General features: G+C 43.6%; 1 protein-coding gene across 1 annotated transcript; it reads right to left on the bottom strand.

Moving 5' to 3' along the window:
• Positions 1–389: 389 nt before the first annotated feature.
• Positions 390–13,110, bottom strand: Bag1 (BAG cochaperone 1). The gene is made up of 7 exons (XM_027403364.2): positions 12,561–13,110; positions 11,172–11,300; positions 8,173–8,255; positions 5,715–5,828; positions 2,710–2,817; positions 1,129–1,191; positions 390–649 (listed from the first exon to the last, which is right to left on the bottom strand). Exons 1-7 carry the CDS (start codon positions 12,817–12,819, stop codon positions 560–562), a joined length of 846 nt encoding a protein of 281 aa, XP_027259165.1. The 5' UTR covers positions 12,820–13,110; the 3' UTR covers positions 390–559.
• Positions 13,111–13,284: the final 174 nt, after the last annotated feature.

Below are 13,284 nucleotides of genomic sequence, written 5' to 3'. Positions count from 1 at the left end.
AGAATGTCACCTTGAAACCAAGGCCTGTGGCTGGGGAGGAGCAGTGGGGGATGAGGACAGGCCTTTAAACCAACAATCCAGTCAGATGTTCTGAAATTAAGCTAAAGCAAGGCACTCTGTGGATGGTCCATGTGCCAAACTTCTACCCAACATTCCTACAAAGATGATTCTGGTTTTACATCTACAAACTGAGATCACAAGGTCATGAATCTGAAAACTAGGGTACCCTACAAACTGGGAAATAGCGCAGATGAAGGCGCTCTTCCCAGCCCAGAAAGTACCTGAATGTCAAGAGCTGGTAACCACTGGGCAGGAAGGCCTCTCTCCTAAAAAGGCAGCTGCTGCACACCACAACCATAAAGAGCCAAATGAGAAAGCAGGAACTCTACTTCAGGTTGCAAAGACAGTACTTTTTCATTCAGAACCGATGGAGAAGTAGGGAAAGTGACATTTGGCCAGTTGCCTCTGGCAGCCCGGAAGAAACAAGCAGCTTCTGTTCAAGACAGGGCAGAGCTGTGAAGCTGCACTTCAGGTCAGCATAGCCACTCTCTACCGCACTTCATTCATCAAGGGCAAAGTCTGAAGAGTGCAGTCGCTGTGTCTCTTGGCAGATGTATTGCTCCACCATGTCACACTCAGCTAGGAACACCTACAAGACAGACACAGGCAGTGAAATTCGAGGCCCTCCTAGGACAAGCCAACCACTGCCCATTCAAGGTTCTTTATTCAGCCATTCTGGGGAACCTGCAGATTAGACTCTAAACAGGTTGTGCAGGGATGGACATGGACTCCCAAGTTGAGGGGGGCAGGGATAGTGAAATATTGGGCCAAGTTCTGACTATGCCCTAAGCCAACGACCTCCAAAAGGGGGCACTAGACACACCATTGGCCCTTACTGGAACTTTGCTAGCCCTATCTCCTCTCCAGTGAACTTGTCCAAACTGATTATATCGCATACACAGGGGCAAGAATCCCTTTCTTGGGTCCATGCTAATAAATAAACAATAACAATAGACCATGCCTCTTAGCACAGTTCTACACTACCCTGTTTTGAGCAGATATACACACACACACCAAACACACTAAATATATTACAGCCTGTCATGTATTACCATATAACTCACTCACCTGAACCTTTTTTACCAAATTCTTCCTTTTTAGCCTGCTGTCTTTAAAATCTTCTGGTAGTACCTATGGGAGAAACAGTTCACACCAAACAATTGACATCCGTAATGACAATGACAAAAGACATTGGAAATCCACACAATACATTCACAGGTCACCAGTATAAGTAAGATGTGCACTTTCAGGCATCATTTCTCCCGGTGTGCATCCTATGTGGCTCCCTTCATGGCTCTCATTCCTATGAATGCTCCCTCCCTTTGTTGCAATGTCTGGAGTGTAACCTGATCTGAAACACAGATTTTGTTTTTTCACTGTGCCAAACATATGGATACTAATAAGCCAGGAAAAGTACCTTCCATTGTTTGTTTGTGTGTGTGTGTGTGGAAGGGGGTTGTTTGTTTGTTTAGTTGGTTTTGAGACAGGATTTCTCTGCATATTCCTGACTGTCCTGGCACTCATGATGAAGACCAGGATGGCCTTGAACTCACAGAGATGCACCTGCCTCTGCCTCCTGAGTGCTGAGATTAAAGGCCTGTGCCACCACCACCTGGCTGGTTTGTTCTTTTCTAACCCCTCAGTCACAACAGAATTAAACCCAGAGAAATTCACTCTCAAGAATGAAGCATGAAGCTAGAGATACCCTTACAGTCATCTGTTAAAGAAAACTTGGGTCAGCAATTCGACAGTCTCCCAAGATCTGGCTGTGGTTAAAGAAGAAATGTGGTGGTATAGAAGAAATAAACTTCCTTAACCACAAGATCATAAACTTGTTGGGTTCCAGGTCCATGACCACACACACACACACACACACACACACACACACCATACATATTACAGAAGCCTCTGTGTTGTTGGGCTGTGAATGCCTACAGGTCAGAAACTCCACACACTCACCCAATAACCTAGCATGCTAACCTAGTTTCCTCCCTATTGCTGTGAGAAAATGCCCTGATCAATTGGGGAAGAAACCTGAAGCAAAAAACATGGATGAATGCTGCTTGCTGGCTCACACTTGGCTTTCTTTTTAAGGTTTATTTATTTTAATTTTATGGGTGGTTTACCTACAGGTATATCTATACCATATGCATGCCTGACACCTGAAGAGGCCAGAAGAGGACACTGGATCCCCTGGAACTAGAGTTAAAAATAGTTGTGAGCCACTGTGTAGGTGCTGGGAATCAAACCTAGGTTGTCTGGAAGAGCAACCAGTACTCTTAACCAATGAACCATCTCTCCAGCTCAAAGCTAGCTAGCTTTCTTACACAGCCCTGGACCATCTGTCTAGGGATGATGCAACACATAATGGGCTATATCAATTACCAAAACAACCTCACCCCCCACAGTGCCCATAGACCACCCTAATCTTGGTAATCCCTCAACAGAGAGGCACTTCACAGGTAATCTCCAGACTGTGTTGACCATTAAAGCTAACTAGAACACACAGCACCTGGCACACAATAGTAAATGCTTAACATTCCCAAGTAACAGATTTTCACAGGCAACAGACGTGTAATACTGATAGACAGAAATGAACTGAAATGCCGTCATTAAAAACTAGTATCTCTGAGCGGAATATTTACTTACCATTGTGTCAATCTCCTCCAAGATCTTCATGAACTGCTCAATTGTGGCCTTTACTTTCCTATCAAGTTTGTAAAGAACCTCTGCTTCAACTTCCTTAGCCAGAAAACCCTGTGAAGGAGTAAGATACTATTGCAAGTGTTTCTTTTCTTTATCTTTTTTTTCTTTTTTCTTTTTTTTTTTTCTTTTTGGTTTTTCAAGACAGGGTTTCTCTGTGTAGCTTTAGAGCCTATCCTGGCACTCGCTCTGGAGATCAGGCTGGCCTTGAACTCACAGAGATCTACCTGCCTCTGCCTCCTGAGTGCTGGGATTAAAGGCGTGAACCACCAACACCCCGGCTTTTTTTTTTCTTTTTAAAGATTTATTTATTATGAATACAGTTTCTGCCTGAATGCAGGCCAGAAGAGGTCACCAGATCTCATTACAGATGGCTGTGAGCCACCATGTGGTTGCTGGAAATTATATTCAGGACCTCTGGAGGAACATCCAGGGCTCTTAACCACTGAGCCATCTCTCCAGCCATGCCTTAAGTGTTTCTTAAGACTCGTGGAAAAACCATGCCACTGGTGAAGTGACCCAGAGTTTACCATTGCTCTAATAAGCCAGCTTGAATCTCAGACCTTCAACCCTTGGGAAAATTAGAAATGCTGCTACCAGGCTGCAGACTGCTCTTTCTCTTATGGTCTACTGGGGCTCTGAATGCCACTGAAGCCTAACTATAGTGTAGCCTTCAGTCATAAGTGTACACGTGCACATAAGAGACAGACAGATACAAGAGAATAGACTTAAATGCTGGGCACCTTGGCACAATATGTGGGCATCAAAGGTTGACATGAGGTGCATTTGTCAAACACTTTCTGTTTGGTGGTTTGAATAGGAATGGCCCCATCAGCTCATATATTTGGATATTCAGGGATTAGGAGGTGTGGCCTTGTGGGAGGAAGTGTATTACTGGGCTTTGGATTTTCAAATGCTCAAGTCAGGCCCAATGTCTCTCTCTTCCTGCAGCCTACAGATTCAGAAGTAGAACTCTCAGCTATTTCTCCAGCACCACATCTGCCTGCAAGCCGCCATGCTTCCTGCTATGATAACAATGGACTATACCTCTGAACTGTAAGCCAGCCCCAATTAAATGCTTTTCTTTTTAAGTGTTGCCATGGTCATGGTGTCTCTTCACAACAATAGGACACTGACTAGGATACTCCGCCTTAGCCGGGTGTTGGTGGTGCACACCTTTAATCCCAGCATTTGGGAGGCAGAGGTAGGCAGATCTCTGTCACTTCGAGGCCAGCCTGTTCTACAGAGCTAGGACTGTTAAGCCAGGATAGCTAGGGCTGTTACACAGAGAAATCCTGTGTCCCAGAAAAAAAAAAAAAAAAAGGATACTCTGCCTTATTTTTATTTTTTGAGACAGAAATATTACTGAATCTGAAGCCACCCAATTTGGCTAGACTGCTTGGCAAGTGAGTGGCAGGAATACTCTTGTCTTTGCCTCCTAGCACTGGAGTTACTGAATGTGCCATCACACCAAGTTTCTACATGGATGCTGGACCCAGGTCCTGGTGCTGTGCAGCAAGCACTTTACCAACTGAGCCATATCCCCAACTTTTGCTTAAGATCTAAAAAAAGTTACTTAAACTTTCCATGTCTCACTGCTTGCAGATTATGGGATGCTGAGGGAAGATATGTAGATGCTCACATAACTTATGGCACAGATAGATTCATATAGTAACAGAGGATGACTGTTCATTTTAGTTTTGTTTTGAGACAGGGTCTCCTGTAGTATAAGCTGGTCTCCAACTCAATGCTCACTCAGTCAATGCTGCCCTTGAGCTCCTGATCCCCCGCCTTCCTCCACCTCAGAAGAGCTCGGATTACAGGCGTTTGAAATGACACCTGGCTCAAGCAGCAATTATTTTTATTAAACCACCTTGCTGTTTATTGACATCTCTAAGCCTAATGATCAGTTATCTGGTGGCTGAGTGGAAAAGCAGGAATTTCTGAGGATGGCTATCAAAACAGTGATAAATAGTTTACAACACATAGCAAGAAGTTCAAAAAATTACTCAGAAATCCAAACTCAGTCCTATCAAAACCAATCACAACTGTTCAAAAATGATTCATGTCTAAGTGCATTCAAAGAAGCATCCCATGTAACAGAAAAAATTATTAGGTAAAACGACAGAGAATAGAAACTAGGTTAGGTAAACCATGATGTGCAATAAAATATGACCATTTTCAATGATACAAGAAAATGTTAATTTTTTAATCATTAAAAGAAAAATTTGCCAAACGTGTATCATATTGAAATTTTGATAATAAGATAAAAATATTTTTCAGAGTAATAGCATCTCTGAATCACAAGTGCATACTTGCATGTAATAAGCAGCAGTAAGAACATAGAGTTTAGGATGTGATAGGCCTTGCTTTGAATCTTTATCTGTATGTACATTTAAAACTCATATAAGCACTAAATTATCATCTCTTTTTTTCTTTTCTTTTTGTTTTTTTTGCTTGTTTGTTTTTTTTGTTTTTTGGGGATTTTTTTTGTTGTTGTTATTTTGAGACAGGGTTCCTCTGTGTAGCTCTGGCTGTCTTGGAACTCACTCTGTAGACCAAGCTGGTCTCAAACTCAGAAATCTGCCTGCCTCTGCCTCTCAAGTCCTGGGATTAAAGATGTGGTCACCACTGCCCAGCACAAATCAATTTTATAATTAAAGCACAAAACAGGACTGGAGAGATGGCTCAGTGATTAAGAGCATATATTGCTCTTCTAGAAGACCCGAGTTGTGTTCCCAGCACCCACATGGAGGCTCAGAACTTCATGTGACTCCAGCTCTGGGAGAATCGGAACCCTCTGGCCTCTCTGGCCACCAGCACTCACATGCACAAAATCCCACACAGACACATAATACATAATTTTAAAATGAAATCAATCTTTTTTTAAAAAGACAACCAGGTAACAGTACCATACCACTAAATCCACAGAATCCTTATAGATAAGTCACCTGCTGAATGTCAGAAAGCTCTTTATTAAGCTCTTCCAGGTGGTCAGCTGTCTTCTCTACAGATACCTCCAGGTCTTTCAGCTTCTTTAACTCAGGCTCTTCCTCAGGATTGTTCTAAGAATGAAAAAAGAGGTCAGTAACCACAAAGGCCAGCTGCCTGTGTCAGAAGAAACTCTGACAGAACTGGACTCAGCCACTCACTGAGGAGGACTGACCCAACCACTAATGCTTCTTGGAAAGCATGTCAAAGGATTAGACAATTTCCTGTCTACAAAGCCTAGTCCAGAGAATAGGAAGACGAGTGGCACCCTGATGACCTATGCTCAGAGAATGGAGCAAATCCAAGTGTCAGGTTCAGCCTCTGCCTTGGTCTGATGCCAACAGTCAGACTAGAGTGTAATCAAGGACTAGAGAGCACTCACTACTCTTCTAGAGAACCTGGGTTCAGGTCCCAGCATCCACAGGGTGATTTACAATCTTTTCTAACTCCAGTTCCGGACAATTCAGCCCCTCTTATGGCTTCCATGGGCAACAGACATGCACATAGTACACACACACACACACACACACACACACACACACACACACAAATGCAGGCAAAACACTCATATACATAAATTAGGTTAAATAAATCTTTAGAAAAGAAATAGTAGTGTAAGCAAGTTCAAGTGGATGTCACTAGAGAGTCCAGAATGTAAATAAAGACAAGCAGAATTCAACTAGTCCTTTGTTTTGTTTTGAGACAAGATCTCACTATCTAGTCTTGAATTCCTTCCTCCCATCTCAGTTTCCTAAATGTTGGGATTAGATAATATATTAGCATGCCCAGCAGTATGACAAAACCCCCCCCCCCACACACACACACATACACACATCCCAGGCAGTGTCTCGAATTACCTAGGGTGGCCTCAAACTTACTATGTAATGGGGGATTATCTTGAATTCCCCATCCAGCTGCCTCTACCTTCCCCATGCTAGTACTACAGGCACGTGCCACCATGTTCAGTTTATGCCTACTTTACTATTAAACATGATGGTAACAGCTGGGCAGTGGTAGCGCACGCCTTTAACACTTGGGAGGCAGAGGCAGGGGGATCTCTGTGAGTTCAAGACCAGCCTGGTTTATAAGAGCTAGTTCCAGGACAGCCTCCAAAGCCACAGAGAAATCCTGTCTTGAAAAACCAACCAAACAAACAAAATGATGGTAACAATGATAATACTTTTATTGAACACTCCTTATATGCCAGCTACTATGCTTAGCATGTTACCTGTGCTATGTTTTGTTTGTTTTTTGTTTTGTTTTTAAGCTTTACCACAATCCTAAGAGGAACCTTTATTACAGATAATGGAAACTGGGGCTTAATGCAGTAAAGTGACCTAAGATACCAATGCCCAAAGGGAACGTACTAGAATCCAGATGCAGCTCCCTGCTCTTACCCAACGCCAACAGAACTATTATAGTTTCTTCAAACTGAGACCACGGGTGCTGCCTGCTGCCCACACTGTTCTCCCCAACCCTTCAGCAAGACATTTAGAACATTCTCCTTTCTCTCACCCTCAGCTGGCAGCCAGGGTCAGCAGCTGCCTGCTCTGTTACACTCCCCTAAACTGTTCATTCTTCTCTGTGGCCAAATCTAAAGCCCAGTCCTCTGGAGGCTCCGAATCAAGATTTGACTCTCATTGCTCCCACTTAGCTCATCATCCCTGCCTTCAGTCTTCTTAGCCCCCTCTAAGTGAGAAACCTTCTGAAGTGCAGTAATGCCACTGTGTCACAATGCAGGGCTGGGCACAGTATCCATCACGGCAGGAGCCACAGACAACCCTCACCTGTCACCAACTAACTTTTTTTTTTGCCCCCTCAGTTCTTCAGTCTGAACCTTCCCACTCAAAGAGGATTTTCTCCTTGTAGAATTCAGTAAGAAGGGCAGTTAAAGGGAGGCAGATTCCTAAAACCTGAACAAGAGTTCTTGTGTGTAGTAGTATCTATAGCTCTAACAAAAAGCTCTCCTGTAAATTCTACTTAAAGCCTGTTCCTGAAACATTTAAACTACACTGAAGATTGACCAAACACAAAAGCCACACCACTGAAGTAGCACAATGGTTCCTAATTCTTAGAGTGAAATGCCTAATCAACAGGGTAAAAATGCACAAATAATACAACCAAACAGACCAAGTTTAAGGAGGCATGTCACCAATGCTGAATCTGCATAAACAATGTGGTCTTTTTTTTTTTTTTTTCAAGACAGGGTTTTTTCTGTGTAGCCCTGGCTATGCTGAAACTCAGTATGGAGACCAGACTGGCCTTGAACACAGAGATCAACCTGCCTCTGCCTCCCAAGTGCTGGGATTAAAGGTGTACACCAGTACCTCCTGGCCAATTTGGCCTTCTATACAGAACTGTGTATGAAAGACTATAGTCATTCAATTCTGAAGAATTTTGACAGAAAAAGCAATTTACCTTTTCTCCAATTAACATGACTCGGCAACCATTTTGTATTCCAAGTGCTGACAATGGTGTCTCCATTTCTTTTAGAGATTTTCCTGAAAAAAACAAATGCATGCCAAATTGTAAAATCTGTACTTCGCTGAAAATAGTCTTTGGCAAATGTACATGAAAAAGAGGTGGAGTTAAAGCCCCACCATTAGCTGTGGATCTATTCGAATTTAATGGCTGTGGGAAAGAGACAATTTTCTTTAAGTTTGTGACCCCTGATAGGTCCACCTCACTCCAGGGCAAGCCCCATATCCATGAGTATTTGGGCAATACTAATTGGACTCAAAAAGTCCGGGAGGGTGCAAGCAAGGAAGTGAGTGTGATCAAATATATTGTGTGAAAAATTCGTGCACGCCTTAAATCCCAGCACTCAGAAGGCAGAGATAGGCAGATCTCTGTGAGTTCGAGGCCAGCCTGGTCTACAGAGCAAGTTCCAGGACAGTCAAGGTTACAAAGAGAAACACTGTCTTGAAAAACCACAAAAAAAAAAAAAAGATAGAAAAGAAAATTTCATATAAAACTAATAAAACATTATTTAAAAACAGAAATACACATCTAATCTAAAAAGAGGGTCCTGAGAGATGGCTCAATGGTTAAGAGCAGTGGTTGCCTTCTAGAGGACCCAGAAAACTGGGCATTGTGGTGCACTCCTACTCTGAGCATTCAGGAGGCAAAGGCAAGCAGATTTCTGTGAGTTTAAGTCTAGACCAAGATCCAGGGCAGCACAAACCAGATAATGATTAGTATAATTCACATAATACATATATTTCTTTAAAAATTTTTATTACTGGGCTGGAGAGATGGCTCAGAGGTTAAGAGCACTGACTGCTCTTCCAGAGGTCCTGAGTTCAATTCCCAGCAACCACATGGTGGCTCCCAACAACCTATAATAGGATCTGATGCCCTCTTCTGACATGCAGGTATACATGTAGAGCATTCATAAAAATAGATAGATAGATAGATAGATAGATAGATAGATAGATAGATAGATAATTTTATTACTGTTTTATGTATATAGGTATTTTGCCTGAATGTATGCTTGTGTATCATATGTATGCCTGGTGCCAGTGGAGGTGAGATCCCCTGGAACTGGAGTTACTAATTTAGAGCCTCTATGCAGATGCTGAGAACTGAACCTAGGTCCTTTGGAAAAAGAGCCAGTGCTCTTAACTGCAAAGCCATCTCTTCAGCCCCTAAAGGTTTTGTTTTAAGTGTTATTTTTATTCTTATTTCTTTGTTTTAAGATAGGGTTTTTCTCTATGTAACAGCTCTGGCTGGCCTGGAACCAACAGAGATCCAACTGTCTCTGCCTCCCGAGTGCTAGGATTAAAGGCAAGTGCCACCATAGCCTGGTGGTTTTATTTTTAATTATGTGGATCTGTGTGAGTGTGTGGGTATGTGCATTTCTCTTCTTCTCAGGATACTTCAATGGATGCTGGTAAATTCAGCATTATAAAAAAGAAAATGTGGGGGGAGTGGGAAATGTGTAAAATGAAAAAGAACCTTTTAAACAGATAAAACATTTAAAAGAAAATGTAAACTACATGGGCTGAGGATAGGGCTTAGTGGTTTGGTACATGCCTAGTATGTTTGATTGAACAGCAATACCATTAAAACAGTAATAAGGAGCTTTATCCAGGGAACATTTTCTTCTTTGTCCTTTCTGTTTTGAAAACTGGTCTTTTCTTTTTATTCTCTGCCCTTCTCCTTCCCCTCCCACCCCCCCACCTTTTCTCTGACAGTCTGACTATATAACCCAGGTATATAGCTGAAATGAGTCTCCAGATTATTGGGGTTATAGGTTGTGCTACTGTGTCCAACTTTGAAAGAAAAGTTTCTATTGTCTTTATAATTCAGAAATTAAGTTATTTAAAAAGAAAAAGACGTGGTTGTACATATCACATGGCCAGTTCCAAGACAGCTTGGGCTAGAAGAAACTATCACTCTCCCACCAAGAAAAAGACAAAAGCTCTATACTATGAAATATAAATAAAAATGCTTCCTTTTACTATAGTCAAAAGTTTTACCCCTGCCATAATGTTCATTATTAAATTCTTTACAATGACCGAAACCTAATGAGATAAATCTGGCCCTATCATGTACCAAAATAATGGGTTCCTATGAGAGTGGGAAGGCAGAGGATAGGGAGTGGTGGGGAAGAGCTAGTGCCTCAAAAATCAGCATCAGCATCATCCAACACACTCTGCCCAGCATGATGTCAAATACTGGCAACAGCAGGATCTCTGCTGTCATACTAACAGAAATCGGACATTAGGCAACTAAGGTAACATTACTTAATAGTATCTTCGATACAATCATCCAGAACATATAATGGGAAAAGGATCTAGCCTAGCCAGAGAAGACTGTCCCTATGTTCCCTCAAAAAAAAAATTGACATTTCTGTCATGTTACTCTAAACCTGATACTCATCTAGATGTTTGCAAAGTCTTATTGTAAGCAGGACCTTAATAAATATCTGTTGAATAAATGAAAAAAAAAAAAAAAAACAGTTCTGGTTTGAAAACTGAAAGATGGGAACTGGAGAGATAGCTCAGTGGTTAAGAGCATTTGTTACTCTTACAAGAGCACCAGGGTTCAGGTACCAGCACCCACATGGTAACTCACAACCATCTGCAACTCCAGTTCCACAGAAGCTGACATGCTCTGCTGGCCTTCGTGGGCACTGCACAAACATGGTACACAGACATGTGTGCAGGCAAAACACCCATGCACATAATACACACATAGAAAACTGAAAGTCACCATTAGGTAGGACTAAGCAATTTAGTCTGACCTTGGTGGGTGGGGGGTGGGAGGCACAAGCCTTTAATCCCAGCACTCAAGAGGCCAGCCAGGACTACACAGAGAAATCCTGTCTCAGAAAACCAAAATAAACAAACAAATACATAAATGAAATCTGTCCTTCAGCCATAACTACTCAAAAATGAATGACAAACACCTACCCTTAAATATGAGCTTCTGAAAAGGTACCGGAACCCCTGTGGCCTCTTCAACAAGCTCAGCTAGGTCTTGGACAATTGGTTCACTATGATCCTGCTGTGGGGTAACAAGAAGTTCATATCGATCATTGCCTGGAGAAAAAGAACAGTTCAATGAACATAACTCACATAAACCTAAAAATAAGCTGATGCTTTCTTATGGAGTTGAGGATTGAATTCAGTACCTTGGGTTTGTTGGGAAGCGTTTTACTACTGAGCTATGTCCCCACATAGAGTCACACTTGCTTTCAAGGCATAGCTCATATGATACCTATTACAAAGCTTTCCTTTGGTGACCTTCTCAAAAATTTGTTTCCTCTAACATTTAAAAAAACTAATGATAGCTAACATTTTATGTAAGCATATGTAATGAGCTATACAAGACTTGTTCCACACAGCGTCTTAAAACCCCAGGACAACACCATAAAGCAGGTATCAGTTTAATTAAGACTTGTTTGGGGAAACCTTCAACTGGCAGAGTCAGAATCTGCCCTTAAATCCAGCTGATTCCAAAGTCCACATTTTCCATCACAAGCTGCCTTTATCCTATGGTCTGACTGCCCTATTGTCTTTATGGTACTGGTCTTCTCTCCTCTGATTCACCAGCAAGGGACTGTTTTCCTCCACATCTTTCTTACTAGGCACACCTAAGTACACCATAATTAGTGCTTAGTAAAGACAAAGAATGAATCCATTTTCTAAAACACAGGTGGCCAATTCTTTTCTAAGTAGGTGGAGTGCTTATTAGACCGCTCTCCCAACTGATCCAGGGTCAGAAGGAGCCCTAGTAGCCATCTGTGCTTGAAAGATCAGAAATCAGAAGCCTTAAAAAAAGAAACATCCATTTCAAGGTCACTTAAAGCTGGACGCAGAATCATGGTTTCCAGATGGCAAAGTATGTGGGTCTATCTGGTACTAAGGAAACCTCACGGATTCAGCTTTCTCCAGTGTTTGGTTCTGTGTTAATTTCACCAGGTGTCCAGAAAGCAACTCTTGGACCCCCCCCCACCCCACCCATTGAACGCGCGGTTCTGTGACATCCAGTACAGAAAGTACTCAGCAAGCGATTAACAGCCCAACCACATACCAAGTTCAGACTCGCTATAAAAGTTCCACACACAAAATGTCCAAATACAAGACTGACACAAGACTATGTTTACTGGCGGCACACACTCAACTAAGCTTCCAAAATAGAGGATCTACTAAATGTCCAGGGACAAAACACACTGGCCACACGGAAAGATGTCCTGACACCTGCCCCAGGCCAAAAATCATCCCCCACGGACATAGCCAAGAATCCATGCCAAACCCACAGACCCCAACCCGACCTATGGAGCCCACTGTGGTGCTCACTGTGGGTGACGGTCACATTGAGCACGGGTGTTTCCATTTCCTCCGTCTGAACCATCTCTTCAATTTGGGCCATGGCCTCGGTCTGGGTCACCTCTTCGGCCACGGTCACCTCCTCAGTCTGGGTCCCCTCCTCGATCGTGGTCACTTCCTCCAGCTCGGTCAATGTCGTGCTATGGGACAGTTTCCTTCCCCTGGTCAACTCCCTGCTGTGAGCCACGTACTCGCTCTGAGAGGAGCGGGGACGGACTTTCTTCTTCATCCGCGGCCTGCAAGTGCAGGGGGCGGCGCCTCTGGTGGATCGGTCATACCCGCTGGCTGCACAGCGGACATATAAACGCTGAGAGGGAGGCGAGCCGCGCTCGGCCTGGGACGCCAACTGGCGCGGCTCCCGGCCGGGCCGAAAGGCGCGCAGCCGGGGTCCCAGCGGCTCCCGGTTCCCTCGCGCTCTCCGAGGGCCGCTGCGATCCGCCAGCCCCGCGTTTGTTCACCGCACAGCGGTGGCTGCCGAGCCCGCAGTCTTGCAACCCCGCCCTACTACTCACCGTCTCCTCCCCATTTGCTCGCCACGCCCTCGGAACTGACCCCCCATCCAGGCCCCGCCCTATCCGCCCAGCCTTGTCTAGGCCCCACCCACTCCGCCGAGGCACCGCCCCTTCCTCCCTAAGGCCCTCCTCCAGAAGTCTTTCCGCCTCTCCTAGAGCTCCGCGCTCCTTCTCCGGAAGGA

The sequence above is a fragment of the Cricetulus griseus genome, chromosome 2 (genome assembly GCF_003668045.3).
Source record: "Cricetulus griseus strain 17A/GY chromosome 2, alternate assembly CriGri-PICRH-1.0, whole genome shotgun sequence".
Lineage (NCBI taxonomy): Eukaryota > Metazoa > Chordata > Mammalia > Rodentia > Cricetidae > Cricetulus > Cricetulus griseus.
This window is presented reverse-complemented; position numbering and strand designations above follow the sequence as displayed.